Here is a 20434-nt window from a genome sequence, read left to right as displayed (position 1 = left end):
CCCCCTGATCTCCCGTCTCCTTTCCAGATCCAGTCCGAGGCACCAGCCCTGTGATTGAGTCTCTGCGCCAGACCCTCACTCTCCAGCAGTTCTACCACGCCGAGACTCTGGAGCTGCAGCAGTGCCCAGCCACCGGTTTCAACTACTTCGGCACGCTGTCCGTCCCGATCCCTGGCAGCCTTCCGCTTTGTCCTCGTTTCGGCAGGCTTTTCAGCACGGTGGTGCTCCCGGACATGAACAGGGAGTCCTTGCTCAGCATGCACATTGGCACGGTTTTAACTTGGCTGGAGAAATTCCCTCTGCTGACCCGGCATAACGAGTTGGCCTCCGCCGTGGTCAAGGCCACCCTGGACACTTACGAAGCGGCGAGAAGGAGGTTCCACCCGTCCCCTGCCTGCTGCCTCTTCCAGTTCTCCCTGCATGATGTTGCGAAGGTGATCAAGGGGATGCTTCTGCTGCGGCCCCGTCCAGGGGTTCACCTGAGCACCCCCCTGGAAGACCACAGCTCCAAGGGGTCAGGCTCCAGGCGCACCTCTACCATGGCGAGGCCAGCCGTGGGCGCAGGGTACACTGCAGCACTCAGCACCCGGTTGATCCTCCGACTTTGGATGCACGAGAGCCTGCGCACCTTCTGTGACCCTCTGCGAGGAAAACAGCAGCGGGGACTCTGTGAGCAGATGCTGTTGGAAACCGCCACCACCCTCTTCTGCGCCAAGCACTCTGTCCTGCGGGCGTCTCCCTCCCTCACTTCCTCTCTCCACACACGCACCACCGTCCAGTTTCGCAGCACATCTGAATCCTCCCTGACCACAGCTTCTGTGGGGGAGGAGGACCATCTCCTTTGGACTCTGCAAGCTGAGCCTGAGTTCCCGTACAGTGGGGAGATGGGCTACCCGAACTCCTGGGACTCCGTGGAGCAGGCCCCGGCCCTGGCGCTTGACCCACCGGACCCCTCTCCTTGGGAAGAAGTGGACTCCCTGGGAGAATCAGAAACCGAGGCCCTCGAAACGGAACCCGAGGAAGCGGATGCGGGAAAGAGGCCGAGCAGTGGGAGGCCCGGCCAACTGAGGGTGCCTGAGTCCCACGCCACCCCCCACCGGTCTTTCCTCCTGCGGGTCAAGCGCCGCAGCTCAGGCAGGAAAGAAAGTGGCGGCCCACTGCTGCCGCTCCATCACCTGCTCCTGCAGGGCGAGTCCCCAGCAGATATTGTCTTCAGCAAGGACCTGGGCCCTGACTTCCACTGCCCCACCGCTCACAATCCCTACCAGGAGAAGCTCTGGAGGACCCTGGAGACGCAGCTGGGCTCTTGCCTGCCTCCTGGCTTCCTGCTGTGCTCAGATGTCCTAAAGCATGTGGTGCGGCTGGCCCGTCTGCTCTGGGGCCCAGACAGGCACGGGGCCCTGGTATCTTTTGCCCGGTGCACTGGGCGGCAGTCCCTGGTGGCTCTGGTCGCTTGTGCCACAGACACTCTGCTCGTGAACCTGCCAGCAAAGGCCAGTGAGGCAGAGGCCTTGGCGCTACTGAGGTCGGCAAGCTGGCAGGCTGGAATTACGGGGAGGCGAGTAATGGTGCTGGTGCACTCAGGAGTGAGTGTGGCCATCTTGCACCAGGTCCTGGCGCTGATGACTGAAGGCACCTGCCCTGGACTTTCCAACCCAGACGATTCCACGGCCGTCATCCAGGCCATGCTGCAGGAGAACCAGAGCATCAAGCGCAACATGCGGGAGGACCTCGTGCTGCAGAAGTAAGGAGCGGGGAGGGGAGGGGAAGCGTCTCTGTGCCGGAGCAATGGGCAGGAGCTCCTTCAGAGCCCCCTCCCGTCTTGGCCTTGCAGGTTTTTCCATTTGGTGCGTTCCAACTTGCACGTGTTGCTGCTCTTGGGGGCTCCTGGGTCCTTGGCGCTCCCACCCCTCACAGCCGCGGCATTGGCTCAGTCGCTCTGCACCTTGGAGCTCTACCAGAACTGGAACCAGGAGTCCTTGCTGCAGGTGGCCTCCAAGCGCTTGAAGGGCCACTTCAAGAGCGCCCTACGGTTCACCCGAGGTGGGCCTTCCCTTTCTTTGCCCTCAGCCCCACCCTCTGGCTTCAAGGCGGGCGCTCAGAATGCAGGTGCTCTTCCTCCTCCTCTCCTTTCCTTCCTGGCCCCAAGCAAAGCGCCCAGGGGCTGAGCAGCCTTCAGCTTCAGGGTTCAGAGAGCAGAAGTCTTGATCCTTGGCTGGCCTCTCCACAGACTGGTAGTCTGCTTACACCCCTGAGCCGGCCTCCTTGTCTCTGAAGGGCAGCATTAGCTGCTGGCGAAACTTTGGGCCCACAGCCGCTACGGCTGGAAGCCCAACCCTGGCCAGGAAAGCCCAGAGCAGCCTGTTTCCCCAGCGCTGCTCTCCCCCTTCATTAAGCCCCAGAGATGCTCACGGTCTCGGTCTCTGTGCTCCGCAACCTCAAGGCTTCTTTTAGTACACGGGAGAGCACTAAAAGGGGAGAGGCTTCAGGTGTGGAGGGGGTCCTGCCCCTCCTCTCCCCACGCTTGCAGGGCCGCTGAGCAGGTGTCCCCCTTGAGTTGTGAGCCGCCCTGAGTCCCCCCAGGGAAAAGGGCGGCATACAAATAAAGCATCTCCTCATCTCAATCTAGTGTCTTGCCTGCCAGAGCCCCTGTCCTTGCATGCCCAGAAGGAGCTGCTGCACAACATCTCCGTGGCTGCGTCCCAGATCCACTCCTCGGCAGCCGACTACGCCTGCTCCCTGGCCGACAGGCTGCCCCTCGTCAGCCCCAAGAGCTTTCTGGATTTCCTGGACTCCTACATCTACCTGTTGGACAGCCTGCAGGAACAAGTCAGCAGGAGAGCCGAACGGTGGGTCTGCCTTCTCTCCAAACCCTCTCGAAGCCCCCGCCTCTCGAGGCCGCCTAAAATAAGTCCAGGAGTTCGGGTTGTGCGGAAGAGTCTTTAAAACATGTCCATCCATGCCTCCCTGCTGCCATTCAGAGTTAGCCTTGCAGTGTCTGAAGTGCAGAAAAGGATAGAATAGAATAGAATTCCTTATTGGCCAAGTGTGATTGGACACAAAAGGAATTTGTCTTTGGTGCAGAGGATGCTCTCAGTGGACATAAGGAGAATAAAATACATTCATCAGTAATAAAAAGATACAACCCTTAGGGATAGTCAAGGTTACCAATAAGTTATCAAATCGTACTAGGGAAGAAAATAAAAAAATATATATGCATAAATTGAAAGATACAAGCAACGTTGTTATAGTCACAAGTGGGGAGAGATAGATACTAGGAAGGAAGAGGGGAATAATAGTAAGACAGTGTTGTGGGAATTAGTTGTTAAGAAGACTGATGGCATTCGGGGGGGGGGACGGGGGGGACTGCCCTAGGGCCTAGTTGTTCTGGTGTGACGTTTTGAGAGTAGGAGTTGAAAGGCCTTTTGACCCTGTAGGATGAAGCTGGCCTTGCAGAAGATGGGCGAAGTGAGCAAGAAGCAGCAAGAGCACACGCGGGATGTCCGGGCCCTGCAGCAGAAACTTACCAAGATTAAACAGGTGAGTTTTGAAATGATGGCTTGCTAGGAAATAGCTTAAAATTTAGAGCAAGCTGAGACTCCAAGCAGGTCCTGGAGAGGCTCCGGCAGGGAAGGCTTGCCTGTCTGGTAATTCTTGGCCAGATGGTTTCTCCAAAGTGTTCTCCTTCGCTAGGGGACTTCCTTCACTGATCCAGTCTGCATGGGGGGGCATCCAGACCAGGAAGCCGGAAGAGAACAAACGCAGCTAAACGAAGCACATTTGGGGAGAGGGGAGGATTTTTGTTCTGCATCTGGGTGGGAAGGAAGCAATGAAATGTGTATGTTATACAATGCCCTTGAAGTGCATCCGGCGACTACAGCTAGTCCAGAATGCAGCCGCGCGAGTGATAGTGGGCGCACCGCGGTTCGCCCACGTTACACCCGTCCTCCGCGAGCTGCACTGGCTACCTGTTGGTCTCCGGGTGCGCTTCAGGGTACTGATGACCACCTTTAAAGCACTCCATGGTAGTGGATCTGGGTACTTGAGAGACCGCCTTCTGCCGATCACCTCCCTACGACCAATTAGATCGCACAGACTGGGCCTCCTCCGAATCCCATCTGCCAGTCAATGCCGACTGGCGACCACACGGAGGAGAGCCTTTTCTGTTGCAGCTCCGACCCTATGGAACGATCTCCCCGCTGAGATCCGTACCCTCACCACCATCCAGACCTTCCGCGCAGCCCTCAAGATCTGGCTCTCCCAGCAGGCCTGGGGATAGGTTCCCAATTCACCCGCCCGAGTGTTTGATTGCTGAACGAAAGTTGTGTTTTTACTATTTTTCTTTGTTCACATTTTGTTTTTGTTTTTTTGACATTGCACCCCCCTCCCTTGTGGTTGTAAGCCGCCCTGAGTCCCCTCAGGGAAAAGGGCGGCCTATAAATCCCAATAAACTCAAACTCAAACTCAAACTCAATGCTAGACAAACCACAGAAAGTGACGTGTGTCACTAACCGTGCCTTGATTTCTTCGTTCCGACTTCCCACTCAACGATTAACTTAAAGTTTAAGGCTCTTCTTACCAAAGAGGGGGCCAGTAGCCTCCCACCCGGAAGGGAGTCTGTTATCCCCAGGGATTCCGGGAGACTTTTTATTGCCAAGCTTCCCCAGCACGAATCAGAGTCACCAGCTGGGTTTTGAGACTGGACCCTTGGCAGAAGAAAGGCCGGTTTCTGCCCATTCAAGGCCCAGCCTTAGGATCCCTCCAGGCCCTCCAGGAAGGAGAGTCCCTAAAGCTCCCCCTTCCACCACTAACAAGCCCTGCCTGGTGCCCAGGAGCCTCTGGGTTGGCTGAGAGGCCCCTCAGGGAGCCCCGCCCTTTCCTGCAAGGTCCAAGGGAGGGCAGGGGGTTCCACTCCAAGCCTTTGGCCCAACCCATCTTGCCTCCTTCTGGTAGAAGGCCTAGGAGGAGGGTAGAGGGGCTTTCTTGGAGGAGGAGGAGGAGGAGGAGGAGGAGGAGGGGTCAGTCTCTTCTTACCCTCCCAACCCAGCCAGGGTGGATTGTTTATGGTGAGTCAGCCAGCAAGAGAGAGTTTGTTCTTGGAGTTCTGTCAGAAGCGGCCGCCGAATGGGCTGGGCCTCCCCTTTGGGCAGCGATCCCTTGTTGGATAAGGAGAGAATCCCTGCAGAGGAGCAGAAAGCGTAGGCACAATAAATCAAAAGGTTTGCAAACGGAAGCACTGAAATCTCCGGAGTCATGAATTTGTAGCTGATCATCGTAGGCCAAAGAAGTGGACCGGGGGATGATCTTGCTCTGATTGGCCAGTTTCAGGAAGGATCTGCCGATGAACTCAAGATCAACTGGGAAGACAAAGCACACCGGGAATTCGGGAGGCTGCTCCAATGCTGCCTACCGGTTGACAGGCAACTGGGAGAGTCCAGGAAGTAATAAGGCCAAGTGGTTTTACAGTCTCTCTCTGTTCCAACGGCCTCCTCAGGCTCCAGTCCCAGAAGACAGAGGCACATGGGAGACCCCTGCAGAGAACCAGAGGAGCCACCTTGGTCTAAGGTTTCCATTGTGACGCCCCAGGACCCACGCAACGGAGGCCTACCTGGGGAGCCCCCTCCCTCTGGGAAACCGGGCCGATTCCGCTCCCAAGAGGCCAGCAGGAGGGGCTGTGCTGTGCTCCAGGAGTCGAGAGCAGGCAAGGGCATTGCATTGTCCTTGCAGCATAGAGGTACAGCTCTCTGCCCTCGGCGACCCCCCCCCCCCTCGTCTCAGAGACAGAGAGCGGCCTCGGGCTCAGGGTGAGCGCAGCAGCTGAGGTGGCTCATGGTTGGAGAGCCTAGGCTGTCAGATGGGCAGCCCCTCCTTTGCCACATCTCAAGCTCTCCACCGCGTGGAAGCAAAGAATCCCACGGGATCCTTCGGAGCCCCCGTGCATGTCCGCAGAGGGTTGGGCGCAGTTTGGCTGGTGGTTCAGTGATGCCCAGGGAGCAGTCGAGGGCTCATCTTCCGCCTTGGGAGTGTCCAGAGCATCATCCCCTGCTTTTCCTCCTCCTCCAAATCCTTGGCCAGGAAAGTCCCCCATCTTGCGGATGTTGGGGAGTTTTTGTCCCAGTCGAGTTGAATCCCCTTTTGGATATTTTCATTAAAGCCATTTTATATTTTATATATTAGATACGTTTTGATTTAATTAGATTTTGGTTTTTGCTTGTTTTTCTCTTGCACACCACTCAGAATCGCCCCGTTTGAGTTGTGTGCCTTACAGACCTCTTGTGGCCAGCTCAAAGGATCCCTTCCTCCTCCTGGGCTGTGGGGGGGCTGTCCGGTCAGCTTCACGCTGAGACCCAGGAGCTTCCAGGGAGGAAACGGCCAGCCGAGAGGCACTGCAGCCGAGGGCTCAGAGGCACAATTGCAAGTTTGTTTGTTGGGTTGTGACAGAGCTGGATTACTAAACTGTATAGTCAGCAAAAAGGGACAAAAGTTGGATTATTGACTGCTTTTTGTTGAGTAACGGTGACTTTTTGTGGATAAAATAAAACTCGGTGAACGTGGCCTTCCTCCCCCCCTCGCCCCCCTCCTGAGATGCTGGGAGACGCCTCCCACTAGGCGAGCTACTCTTGGCTTCTCAAGACAATCTGTGACCAAGGTACACGGGTCCTCCGAGGGGAGAGCGGTCCCTCTGGCCTGTATAATGGCGATAGCCTGCTCTGCCTCTGGGCCCTGGGCTGTGCAGGGGGAGTCACCCTTGCGCCAACCCCAGAGTTTGGCCTGACTTTGGCCCAGCCCCAATAACTCCGGCCGGGACCCTTTCCACAAAATGAAGAGGGGGAGCAGACGATCTGTTGGTCCGTATCTGTTGAAGGACCAGTTGCAAGTCTTCGTATTTTGTAACTTTGTTTTCCTGTTTTTTATTTCATAAAATTTTAATTTTATTTCCAAAGTTAAAATATAAACTTCAACAGAAAAAAGGGAAACCAAAATAAAGCAAAAGTAAACAAGTGCTTAAAAAAACCAAGAAACAATCACGTAAATTGTCCCCCCACCCCCCAGCTGAATACTGGTAAATATATTTCAACAACAATAGTGTATTCATAATTTTAATGTTCTCTTTTTTCTTGTACCTTTTTCTTTCTTCTTTTCTTTAAATTTATCTTTTACCTTATCTAAAATTCTCAATATTAATTAAAAAAGAAAAGAATGAGGTTACGCTGCTGTCAAATTTTCTAACTTTTTCTCAATTTGCATTGTAAATTGGTATTAGCTTTCTTCTATGAAACTAGAAAGAATGTATTGAGATGAAAAAAGGGGGGCGCCGGGTACGGTGGCCCCATATTTTGCCAGTCCTTGTTCTGCTCCGAGGATGACCGGCTGCCGCTCTCCCTTCTTTCCCTTCTTCAGCAAATGGTCCAGAGCCAGAAGGAGGTGGAAAGGGAACAAGAGGTGCTGAAGCAGCAGGAGGTGGAGTGCCAGAAGTTCGAGGAACGCATCAACTTCCTGACCAAGAAAAAAGACAATTTGGAGAAGAAGAAGGAGATGGCCATGAAGAAGGTACGGCTGGGGCTGGTGGGTCTGCCAGTCTCCAGCTGGCTCGCTCCGGGGTTTGTGAGCCTGCGGTGGTGCCTGTGTGTGCATTTGCGTTCCTCACATCTAAAAGGAGCTCCTTCCTCCCCCCACCCCGGCCCCAGATGTTCCTCCAGGCTGAGTGGGGAGGCAGGCACTGGGTGTGGGGTGGCTCTGCGTGGGTGAGAAGGGCTGGGCTCCTGGCTTTCTCCCCTCCCCCAGGGCTAAGAAGCAGGGAGTGTCAAGCAAGTGTCTCTTCAGTGGAGCCCCTTCTTTGGCCTTCCATAATCAGGAAATACCTTCACGACGATTGGGAAGTCTTTGTCTACATTTCTTCATGGTTTCAGTTTAGCTTTTTTTAAAATAATTTTTTTTGAATAAACACAAACAAACAAGACACAACAAACACCATAAAAACATCTTCCATTACAAATGGTAAAAGGTGTGTCAATTGGTTACAAAGAACTTTCGTGCATCCCTTCCACCGTCATCAGCTATGATTCATATCAAGTTATATATTTTACATCAGATATATTTGTTTATATTACTATTATCACACCTCCTCCTTCATATGACCACAGCTGTTTTAATTATGTTGGGAGAGGAGGAGCCAACGTTGCGACGTTACATTGTGCGGACTCGACAGTCCAAATCCGCCAATGACACGTTTGCACCTGGAGGGTCCGGCAGGAGCTAAACCGTCCCAAAGAGACAGTGACTGGGAAGACGAGACCTTGCTGGTCACAGGGACGTGATCGCAAAGTCCCTGATCGACCCAAGGGAAGCGCTTCCAACCAGCGGCAAACAGGCAGCCCCCAGGCTGACATAGTTGGAGGCGGCTCCGGAAAGAGAGAGAAGTGAAAGTGTTGCATCTGGTGAGGTTTTTTTTTTTTTCCTTTTAGAAGATTGCCCTAAGAAACTTTTTTCCTCTTTTTTAATATATTTTTCTTCTTTTTAAACAAAACAACACATACAAAAACAAAGCAAGAGAGGAAAAAAAGAACAACTTTCCTCCATTTCATCAAGCATGTCGTTTGGTTACAAGTTTTTGTGCATCAATTCTTAAACTTAGGATTAACATCACTGGTTCACATTAAACATAGCTAAATGCTTCGCTGTCATTGAGCATTATACACTTAGATTACCATTAATATTATTTCATTTGTAGCAATCCTTATTTCCCTAAATTCATAATTATCTATCAAATGACAATAAGTCTTTGAACTATTATAGTATCACCTATCTCTAAAGAGAAAAAGCGAAGATTGGGACAAAGAATTCCCATTGGTTTATAATAAAACATTCATATTTTCAATTGACCATAATGTCTCCAATCGTCCAGACTTCCAAGGATGGTTTCCCATTATTAATTATTCGTCCATATAGTAGTTAAGTATTTCAATTCATGTATATATCAATTCTTCCTTACATCATCATTAATCTGTTTAATATACAAAGATCTTTCTAATGTGAAATGGTCACTACATACACACACTACACACTACATACAATTATCATCCCACTCTTATACATTAAAAAAAAACAATATTGTCCTTTATATATCATATAGGTAGTACTCTTATTTCATAACAGGAAAAATAAAAAAGACAAAAAATAAAAAGTTATTAGAACATACATAAACAGATTCATTCCCAGGTTTTTTTATCTAACCATTGGTAAAACAAGTCCCACACTTTATAATATTGCTCATCCTCTTGTTCTCTAATTTCAAATGTAAGCTTACTCATTTCGGCACATTCCATTATTTTCCGAATAGTTTCCTCCTGAGATGGTACTTTCTCGTTTTTCCAATTTTTGGCAAATACAATTCTAGCAGCTGTTAAAATATTCACGATCAGATATTTCAAGTCCTTGTTGTCTGTTTCTGGTATTATTCCCAATAGAAAGAGTTCTGGTTTTAAATCTATCTATATGTTTATCATTTTCTCCAACCACATGTGGATTTTAGTCCAATATTTTTTTGCTTCGGTACAAGTCCACCACATATGGTAGTATGTGCCCGGTGTCTGATGACATTTCCAGCATTTTTCGGATTTGTTCTTGGACATTCTTGCAATTCTCGATGGGGATAGATGCCACCTGTAAAACATCTTATACAAATTCTCTTTATATGCAATTGACATTGTCATTTTATAGTTTTGAGTCCACAGTTTTTGCCATTTCTCTTAATTCAATCCCATGCCCAAAGTTTTTTCCCCTGGCTAACGTAGTTTCTTTGACTTTCCCATGGAGTTTCACCTCTAGTAAGTAGCCATAGAGTTTTTTAATTACCTTTTCATCGGTACCTGTTAAGATTTTATCTAATTCAGTCATTTTATCATAAAAACCCTCCTTTTTTGATCTTCATTATACCTAGAATGTATTTGCACATATGAATACCAATTAACTTCAATACCTCCTTGTTTCAAGTCTTGTATAGATTTGAGTTCACCCTCTGTATTTAATAGCTCAGCATACGTAACTGTTTGTTCCTTCTTGTATGTTATTGAATATGAAAAAGCTTCAATGGTTGATATCCAGACTGGAATTTTTAAATAGTGTAGCCTCTTAACCTTCTCCCAGTTTAATAACAGAGCCTCTCTTATATGATGCCTCCTAAAATAACCGTGTGCTTTAGTTCCCTTAGACCATAAGAAAGCATGCCATCCCAACAGCAAGTCCTGACCCTCTAGAGATTGAAAAGCCCCACCATTTCTTAACATTACCCATTCACGTTAATCCACGTCAGACTGGCTGCCTGGTAGTGTAGCTCCCAATCAGGTAGTCCGAACCCTCCTCTTGATTTAGCGTCCTGCAACACTTTGCATTTTATTCTTGCTTTTTCCCCCTGCCATATGAATTTCAACACCACTTTATTTAAGTCTTCAAAGTATTCTTTCCCTAACCTAATTAGGATTGTCTGGAACAAGTATAGGATTCTAGGTAAAATATTCATTTTAACTGTAGAAATTCTCCCGATCATTGCTAGTTGGATATTTTGCCATTTCACCAGGTCCGTTGCAATTTGTTGCTTCAATCTAAAATAATTATCCTCTTTGAGGGTACTGCATCTAGCTGTTGAAAAGATCCCCAAATATTTGACCTTGTTCGTAACTTTCATCTCTGAGATTTCTGCCAATTCTTCTTTCTGCTTTATTGATCTCTTCTTTGTCCTGGTTTTTGTTTTGTCTTTATTTATTTTCAAACCTGCTACTTTTCCATATTCCTCAATATATTCTATTAATTTAGGTGTAGATTCCAATGGCCCCTCGAGGATGAAGGCAAAGTCATCTGTGAAGGCTTGTATTCTTCTTTTTTAATAGTCATTCCCTTTATTTCTTCCTCTTCTCTGATTCTTCTGTTTAAAACTTCTAGAGTTAGGACAAAGAGCAGCGGTGACAATGGGCAGCCTTGTCTCGGACCTCTCTTGTTTTTCAATAGGATCTGTCAATTCTCCATTTATCATTATCTTAGCTGTTTGTGGTATACTGTTTGTATATTTGAGTATTTTGAGTATTTGAAAATTTATTTATAGGCCGCCCTTTTCCCTGGGGGGACTCAGGGCGGTTTACAACTCATGGGGAAGGGAATACAAACAATAACACATAAGAGCAATACATAATTAAAAATAGAACACAACATTCATACCATTCGAGTGGGGGTGAGTTACATTCTTTAACCCCAGGCCTGACGGGATAGCCAGATTTTAAGGGCTGTGCGGAAGGTCTGGAGGGTGGTGAGGGTACGAATCTCCACGGGGAGATCGTTCCAAAGGGTCGGAGCTACTACCGAGAAGGCTCTCCTCCGCGTAGTTGCCAGTCGACACTGACTGGCAGATGGAACTCGGAGGAGGCCTAATCTATGTGATCTAATGGGTCGCGAGGAGGTAATTGGCAGGAGGCGGTCTCTCAAGTATCCAGATCCACTACCATGAAGGGCTTTATGGGTGGTAAGTAGCACCTTGAAGCACACCCGGAGATCGACAGGTAGCCAGCGCAGCTCGCGGAGGATAGGTGTTATGTGGGTGTACCGAGGTGCACCCACAATCGCTCGCGCGGCCGCATTCTGGACTAGCTGAAGTCGCCGGATGCTCCTCAAGGGCAGCCCCATGTAGAGCACGTTGCAGTATTCCAGCCTAGAGGTCACAAGGGCACGAGTGACTGTTGTGAGAGCCTCCCGGTTCAGGTAGGGTCGCAACTGGTGCACCAGGCGAACCTGTGCAAATGCCCCCCTGGTCACAGCTGATAAATGGTGGTCGAAGGTCAGCTATGGGTCCAGGAGGACTCCCAGGTTGCGAACCCTGTCTGAGGGGTGTAATGTTTGACCCCCCCAGCCTGAGAGATGGAACACTAGCCAAATTAGTGGGAGGGAAACACAACAGCCACTCGGTCTTATCCGGGTTGAGCACAAGCTTGTTAGCCCTCATCCAGTCCCTAACAGCTTCAAGGCCCCGGTTCATCACGTCCACCGCTTCATTGAGTTGGCACGGGGCGGACAGATACAGCTGGGTATTGTCCGCATATTGATGGTATCTTATCCCGTGCCGCCGAATGATCTCGCCCAGCGGTTTCATGTAGATGTTGAAAAGTAGGGGGGATAAGACCGAACCCTGCGGCACCCCATATGTTAGGGGCCTAGGGGTCGATCTCTGCCCTCCAACTAACACCGACTGCGACCTGTCCGAGAGGTAGGAGGAGAACCACTGCAAAACAGTGCCTCCCACCCCCACCTCCCGCAGTCGTCGCAGAAGGATACCATGGTCGATGGTATCGAAAGCCGCTGAGAGGTCAAGGAGAACCAGGATGGAGGCGTGGCCTCCATCTCTAGCAATAGCTCTCTAGCTCTCCAGAGATCATCGGTCAATGCGACCAAAGCGGTTTCTGTGCTGTAACCGGGCCTGAAGCCGGACTGGAAGGGGTCGAGATAACTAGCTTCCTCCAAGGAGCACTGGAGCTGGTAGGCCACCACCTTCTCAACAACCTTCCCCACAAAGGGGAGGTTGGAGACTGGACGGTAATTGTTAAGAACGGCTGGATCCAGAGATGGTTTCTTCAGGAGGGGTCTCACCACCGCCGCTTTAAGTGCGGAGGGAAAGACCCCCTCCCGAAGGGTGAAGCCACTGGGTGAGATCATTCGCCAGCACGGGATCAAATACCACCAATATGCGGACGATACCCAGTTGTATCTGTCCGCCCCGTGCCAACTCAGTGAAGCGGTGGAAGTTATGTGCCAGTGCCTGGAGGCTGTCAGGGTCTGGATGGGAGTAAACAAGCTCGCACTCAATCCAGACAAGACTGAGTGGCTATTGATGTTGCCCCCCAACGATGGTCCAGATATTCCATCCCTTAGCCTGGGGGGTGAAATTTTACACCCCTCAGAGAGGGTCCGCAACGTGGGTGTCCTCCTGGATTCGCAGCTGACGTTAGAACACCACCTGTTGGCTGTGCTAGTCATTACTTTTAAAGCCCTACATGGCTTAGGACCTGGATATCTGAGAGACCGCCTCCTGCCACATACCTCCCAACGGCTGATAAGATCTCACAGGTTGGGCCTTCTCCGGGTGCCGTCAACCAGACAATGCCGGCTGGCGGCCCCTCGGGGGAGGGCCTTCTCTGTAGCTGCTCCAGCCCTGTGGAATGATCTACCCCTAGAGATCCGGACCCTCCCCACTCTCTCGGCCTTCCAAAAAGCCACGAAAACCTGGCTATTCCAGCAGGCCTGGGGCTGTTGACTTCACGAACAAGGTCCAGCCCAACCTAGACGGAATGTATGGTGTGTTGTTTTTAAATTGTTTATCTTTCTTTTTTTTACTTTTATCTTGTTTTTGTAAGCCGCCCAGAGTCCTACGGGATTGGGCGGCATATAAATTTATTAAATTACTAATTACTAATTCCGGAGCATTCTGATTTCATCAGCCTGGGGGCTGCCTGTTTAGTGCCGGCTTGAAGCACTTCCTTTGGGTCTATCAGGGATTTTGCTATATCCCTGAGACCAGCAAGGCTTTGTCTTCCTGATCACCATCTCTACGGGACGGTTTAGGTCTCAATGGACCATCCAGCGGCAAAAGTGTCAACGGTGGTCTCGGAGTATCAAGGCCACACGTTGTGACATCGCAATGTGGCTCCTCCTTCCATCTACTTCCCACTTCTTTCCAGGTGAGTCAGGACTACAAAGCTGCCCTGGCCGCACTGCGAGTGCAGGACATCGAGGAGCTGCGGAGCTACCGGCAACCCCCCGCTTTGGTGGTCCAGGTGACCGACCCCCTCTGCCTGATGTTCCAGGTGGAGCCCGGGTGGGAGAGCGCCAAGCTTCTGCTCAACAGGGAGGATTTCTACCAGGTGAGACCCCCCCCCCTCCTGGACCCCCCCCTTTCCATCCTGCCCTGGCTGATGCTGTAAGTTGCCCAGAGAAACGTGCAGACTTCCTTCCTTCCTTCCTTCCTTCCTTCCTTCCTTCCTTCCTCCCTCCCTCCCTCCCTCCCTCCCTCCCTCCCTCCCTTCCGGTGTGTGCAGCTTTGCCCTTCTTGGTCCTTTCTGATTCTCACAAGAACTTTCTTCGGAGAAAGCAAATTGCAGTTTATTTCTTGATTACTTGTTAGATTTGCTCCCTTTATTTCATAGCCACAATAATCTAGTGAGGAGGGCTGGGCTGAAAACAAGGGTGGGGTGGGGGGCAAGCACCCAGTTGGTGTCAGTGCTCGGGACTCTCCATGTGGCTTCTGGCCCTTCAACCATGAGGTGCAGGCTGACTTTCAAGCCAGCAGCCCCCATTAGAGAGCGGCCATACATACATCAGAATCGTAGAGGAGAATGAGCTCTGCTCAAGGGAGACCCCCACAGTAGCCCTCCCCTCTGTGAAGGTCTCCCACAAAGGAGGCATGGCTCCCTTCCCCCCCGTCCTCTTCCGCTGGCTGGCCCCTCATTCCTCCTGTCCAGCCTCTCTCCTTCCTTTGCTCCCACCGGCTCTGGCACTGGATAAGTCTCAATGAATCGCACACATGAAAAAGCATTTAGAATCCAACTCAGCTGGATAAATCTGTGACACAAAGCGAATATGTACAGCCTAAGGGCCGATTGGCTAGCCATCCTCAATTTCTCATGGTCAACACCAGACACACCATGCTTGTTCTCTAGAGGGGATTCCCGTCCCCTCCGGTGACACCACAAGGCTATTTTGCCACAGGGGACCCAAAGCAAAGGGAGAAGGTGCGACCCACGGCAACTATGGGGACAGTGAGAAGCCAGCTAGATTTACTTGGTTATTCTGATCCTGCTCTAAAAGGCGCCGAGGCTGAGATGACAGCTGCCTTCTCGGAAGAGGCTGCCCAGGAGGGATCACTAGAGGTGGCTGTTTCTATCTCTTCTTTTTTAACAGTTCAAGTTGGTTGGCTACTGAAATCCTATTACCCATCTATCATCTATCTAATTTTCTACAATCTATCATTTTCTCTCCCTCATTTTATCATCTCTATCAACATCTGGCCCAAGCACATATGTCACCAACAGCACAACAGTCGTCCTTCTGCAGGCCCTGGAAAAGCTGCAGCCTTTCTGCCAATGAAATGGGCTCACTGCTTCCACTCTGGCCCAGGGAGCCCAGCCCCAGAGGTGTGATGGCCTCTTCCCCGTGCCTGGGGCAAGGAGTGGCCTGCCTCCGAGCCAGGCAGGGCCATAGAGGGGGCCCCGAGGCCTCTCTGCCATGTTGGGAGGGGTCAGACGCTCCCTATGCTTACCTCCTTTCTGACTTCGTCGGGGCCCAGGGAAACCCCAGGCTCACCCAGGGCGGCCAGCAGAAAGGCTCGACTTGTTCTCCCAGACCTCTCTCCCTTCCAGGATCTGGTCTTCTACCCCAAGGAGACTCTCGGCGCGGAGCTCTTCCAGGCTCTGGGTGAAGTGGTTGACCAGGAGGGTTTGTCTGTGGCTGCCATCCAGAATGCCAGCCAAGCGGCCGCAGCTCTGTATCAATGGATCTGCTCCGTCTACTGGTACCGGTGGGCACTGCAGGAGTGGCAGCCGGCCATGCTGGAGCTGCAGTCCTGCGAGGACCAGATCAACGTGGAGAAAGTCGGCCTGGGTGACCGGCGCCTACACTCGGAGTACCTGCGGGACACCACCCAGGCCCGCCTCAGGGAGCTGAGGCAGAAGCAGGAGCACCAGGAGAAGCTGCTTCAGCAGCTCACGCAATCCTTGCAGGCCAAAGAGGAGGCCAGCACAGTGGAGAGCTCTGTGGCTGAGCACCTGGCCAGCTGGACGGCCGTAGCCAAGGTAACGGCTGAGGCCGGAGGCTCCGCCTTCCCCTGGAGAGGGCCCGCCTTCTAGCCTCTCCTCTTCTCTCCCAGGACCTGGAGTGCCAGCAGAGAACCGTGCACGGCAATGCCCTTCTCTGCTCGGCTATCATCTCGTACCTGGGTCACTTTGCTCCACCACGGCGGAAAGAGCTGCTGGAGAAGTGGGAGGCCGTGTGCGAAGGATCCCAGGTTCTTCTGGGCCCCTGTGACGTCAGCTGGCTCCTGCAGAAGGAATTGTCCTGCCCGGGCCAGGCACCCTCCGGCCCGCCCCTGCTCCCGCTGCAGAAGCCGCTGAAGGTGGCCGCTTTGCTCAGTTCGACTCAGCAGCAGCGCCTCTGGGATCGGCTCTACAAGCCGAAGGATGCTGAGAGCCGCCTCGTTGCCATGATCATTCATTCCAGCGTCCACCTGCAGGCCCACCGGTGGCCTCTCTTGGTGGATCCGGACAAGCAGGCCCAGACGTGGCTGCTGATGACTTCCTCTTTAGAAGCAGGTGAGCGAATGAGGGGAGCCCCCCCTCCCACTCCGGCACGGCCTTCCCAGACTCGGTGCTCATCGGCCTCTCCCTTGCAGAGGAGTCCCAGGCCCGGGTCCTGTCTGATCTGATGCCGGACATGGTGGAGCAAGGGGGCGGCGATGAGATCCCAGAGGACAACCTGGAGATCCTGTCCCTGACCAGCCCTGACCTCGAGGAGAGCCTCAAGGCAGCCATCAAGTTTGGTGAGCAAGACCCGGGACAAGATTCGTGGCGCCTGGGGCAAGTTCGGCAGACAGAGGCGGACAGGGCGACCCTGAGCGCCTCCTCCTCCTCCTCCTCCTCCTCCTCCTCCTTGCAGGCAGCCCTGTCCTTCTGACGGACTTTGAGAAGGATGTTCCCTGGTGTCCGGCCCTCCAGCAGCTGATAGAGAAGGAATCCTTTAGGGGCTGCCCAGAGGGCAAAATTTTCTTCCCTGCCTCCGAGGAGGATGGAGCAGAAGCCGAGCACCTGTCCATCCCGCCCTCTTTCTCCCTGTATCTGTGCACCGAGCTGCCTCTTCAATCCTTGGTTGCAGGTAAGAAAGGAACCCACCAAGATCACCCAAATTGCTGTCCCAGAATTTGGGTAGGTTTAGGTGTGGATGAGAAGATGGATAGTTGCGTAAAGGATTTCCCTCTTTGTTTTTATTATGGAATATTTTTCAATATTTTTAACAGCTTGTTTTTCTTATACACGGCCCAGTGTCCCATTTGGGAGTCCAGCCGCTGTGTAAAAGAGGAGAACGACAGAAGGAGCCAGAAATGGGTGGTGGGCATAGAGGTTCAGTCCACCACGAGGAGGCCTGTGCAGAGAGGGAAAGGGGCTCCCCCCCACCCCCTGAAGGGTGTGGAAAAATATACTGCTGGAAAGGTATAATTTATTTAGAAAAACCAGACCCCCCCCCCGCTCTTCCCCGAAAGGGATCGTTCTTGATAGAACATTCGCCTTATGCCAAGAATGATTTGATGTTAAGAAGGATCGATCCATAATGATCCCCTGCCCAGGATGGGATTTGGTGACCGCTCGTGTCAGAAGCATCTGGATAACGTATACATAAATACTAGATGGATAATCTGTGACTTCATATACAATTGAAAGTGGGGACTATGGAAATGATGCACAAAAACCCTGCAACCAAATGACATGCTGTACGTGATTGAAGAGGGTTCTGTGTGTTATGAGTTGTCTTTGTCCCGAAAAGAAAAATATTCTTTTTTTAAAAAAGAGAGAGAGAGAGAGAGAGAGAGAAGGAAAAGGAACGAGAAGTGATATTCGACAATTTTTGGGTTTGCGGAAATACCATCCCAAGAAAATATAAATTAAGAGGTGGGAGAGACACCTGCAACAATAGAAAATGAAAGGAAGAGAGGAAATGGGAGGAAAAGGAGGGAAGGAAGGGAGAGGTGAGGAGAGGAGAGGAAGGTGGAAGGGAGAAGGAGAGAAGGAGAGAGGGTAGGAAGGGGTAGAGAGAAGTAGGGGAGAGGTAAGGGTAAAAGGAAGGGAAAGGAGAGGAGGAAAGAAGAAAGTAGAGAAGGGAGGGAGGGAGAGAAAGGAGGAGAGGAGAGGAAGAGGAGGGAAGGAAGATAGAGAGGAGGAGAGGAAGATGGAAGAAAGAAGGAGAAGGGGTAGAAAGGGGAAGAGGAAGAGAGGAGGAGGAGGAGGGGAGAGGTAAGGGAAGAAGAAAGGGAAAGGAGGAAGGGTAAACATTAAAGGAAAAAGGAACAAGGGTGACCCGGTTGAGGCATTTTTGCAAATATCTCACAAGCATCCAAGAAGCCCCTTGGGGAGGGGGGAGGGGAGAGGGGATTTCAGCTCTGACCATCAGCTCTGAATCAAACTGCAGCAAAGCCGGAGATCCGGTGGGTCAGCAGACTGCGGGCTTTCCCATCAGGTGAATCGGGAAGCCTGGGACTGGGCCCTTCCTATCCCTGATAGGGGGGAGGGAGGGAATGGGGCGGGGGTGGGGGAGGGCCCGGGAGAAAAGTGGCTCCTGGGATTCCCTGCATTCCAGTAGACTGATGGGAGTCACATTTCAACTTTTCAAGAGAATTTATCTCATAAACTGGGGGAAGGTTGGAAATCACCTTCCACGGATGGAAACTCTGAAGGAGAATTGGGAAATCCTGAAAAATGAGGTGAAGACCCCAAGACCAACAGTACCAAAAGGGGGGGAGAGTGGGGGGGGGGGTTTGGTGGGCCACCCCTCCCGCCTTTCTCTTCCCTTTCGCAGAGGCTGACCATTCGCTGCTGAAGAGGCTGAACCTCATCGACCTCAGCCTCAGCCGGGAGGCCCTGGAGGACCGGCTCCTGGGCGAAGTGCTGCACGTGGAGCGCCCGGAGATCCGGAAGAACCAGCAGATCTTGTATCTCGGGATCTTGCAGCTGGAAGGCAAGCTGGAGGCCACGGAGGTGATTCCCTGGGTGGAAGCCTATCTTTGAGACTTGTATGGCTACCCTTCTTCAAACACGGTGCTGGCTGGCTGGCTGGCTCACCATGACCATAAAGCCACCAACCTCTCCCCAGCCAGGAGGCGCCAGCCAGAGGCTCCCGGCCACCTCCCGCCTGGCAACTGGCTTTAGAACGGACCTCGATGGCCTCTCTGGGAGGCTGAGCGGGGAACGGGGCAGGCGGCACGGAGGAGGGACGCTTCTTAATCCCAGCCCTTTCCCCTCTGGGGTCCAGCCTGGTCAGTCCTTTGGGCCAACCCCACGATGTCCTCCTCCTCCCCCGTTCTGCCCGCCTTCCCTGCAGGAGGAGCTGATGGACCTGATTTCACAGCCGCAGCGGTCGCTCCTGGAGGAAGAGAACTTCATGCCGATTGTGCATCTCCTCCAGACCCAGATCCAGGCGCTGCACGCCACGCACAGGAACATGGTCTCCCAGTACCAGGACCAGGCTGTGCTGTGTGGCAGGTATCGGCCGGTGGCCTGCCTGGCAGTGGGGCTGCACGAGGCGCTGCAGCAAGTGGGCCGCCTTCACCCACTCTACCGCTTCCCCACCGAATTCTGCATCAGCCGCGTGCGGCAAGCCCTGATCACAGGCAAGCGCCAGGAGGCCAGCAAGCAGGAGTCCCTGGAGGCCCGGCTGCTGGAGCTCAGCAGGATGGTGCTCTGGCAGCTGCTCACCCAGGCGCTGCCCTGCCTGCAGGAGGCACACCGCCCGCTCTACTTCTTCCTGGGAGCCGTGGCCATGCTGAGAGTGGCGGGGGACGTCAGCCCTCTGGAGTGGCTGGCCTTCACCCACGGCCTGCAGGACCCCGCTGCCAAGGCCCTCCTCCTGCCCCTGGAACCCGGCTCGCCCTGCCCCGACTGGGTGAGTGAGGAGGCTTGGGAGGAGTGCCTCTTGCTGGAGAACCTTCCTGGCTTCCATGGACTGCCGGCCTCTCTGGCCGAGAAGGCGGTGCAGTGGCAGGAGTACTTCTCTCTGCCCTCCACGGTGGTGGGGCCGGCTCTGTGCCCCAGCCATGCGCACCTCGGCCCTTTCCAGCGTGCCATCCTTTGGCGCATTCTATGTCCCGGGGCCTTGTGCCAGTTGGTCTCCGATCTTACCACCTGCTTATTGGGCTGGTCTTTCACTGAAAAAATGGCAGCCATCAATCCCTACTCCTATAGCCGCGCCAACAAGCCAATCATATTGGTCAGGGCCCCGGCCAGATCGCAGGTTTCCTTTACGCATCCTTTGCTCTGGATCCAGCAGATGGCAGCCCAGCGGGGACGGCGGGTGAGTGGAGCCTGGCAGGAAAGAGAGGGAAGGGGCGGGCAGCCCCAAAGGGATCTCCATGCCCCTCACTGGCTGTTTTGCCCTGCAGGGGACAGTGGTCGTCATCTCCTTTGGTACCCCAGATGCCTCCCAGCGTGTCCAGAAAACGCTGCCCCTTTGCACCAAGAAGGGGAAGTGGCTGGTCCTGGACAACTGCCAGCTCTTGGACAGCTGGGACCCTGAGGTTCTGCTGCAGTTGGACTTGGTACTGACTACCACAGCAGGTCAGAGGCGGGAAGGGCTGAGGAGGTTCATTTACGGCGAGCGCAGGAGGACGCTTCCTTACTCCCTCTTCTTCTCCGGTGCA

General features: G+C 52.7%; 1 protein-coding gene across 1 annotated transcript in view; it reads left to right on the top strand.

The window, feature by feature from the left end:
• Positions 1-20434, top strand: part of DNHD1 (dynein heavy chain domain 1) — a 53257-nt gene that overhangs the window by 29173 nt on the left and 3650 nt on the right. Inside the window, 13 exon segments of the mRNA XM_087722002.1 lie at positions 28-1744; positions 1835-2043; positions 2630-2849; positions 3438-3540; positions 7402-7551; positions 13719-13901; positions 15396-15827; positions 15902-16343; positions 16424-16570; positions 16687-16902; positions 18598-18776; positions 19120-20088; positions 20177-20351. Of these exon segments, the coding sequence (XP_087578128.1) occupies positions 28-1744; positions 1835-2043; positions 2630-2849; positions 3438-3540; positions 7402-7551; positions 13719-13901; positions 15396-15827; positions 15902-16343; positions 16424-16570; positions 16687-16902; positions 18598-18776; positions 19120-20088; positions 20177-20351 (5142 nt within the window).

This window comes from Thamnophis sirtalis, unplaced genomic scaffold (assembly GCF_051295495.1).
Source record: "Thamnophis sirtalis isolate CommonGarterSnake01/CBP01778 unplaced genomic scaffold, rThaSir2_p1.2 scaffold_8, whole genome shotgun sequence".
NCBI classification, from domain to species: domain Eukaryota; kingdom Metazoa; phylum Chordata; class Lepidosauria; order Squamata; family Natricidae; genus Thamnophis; species Thamnophis sirtalis.
This window is presented reverse-complemented; position numbering and strand designations above follow the sequence as displayed.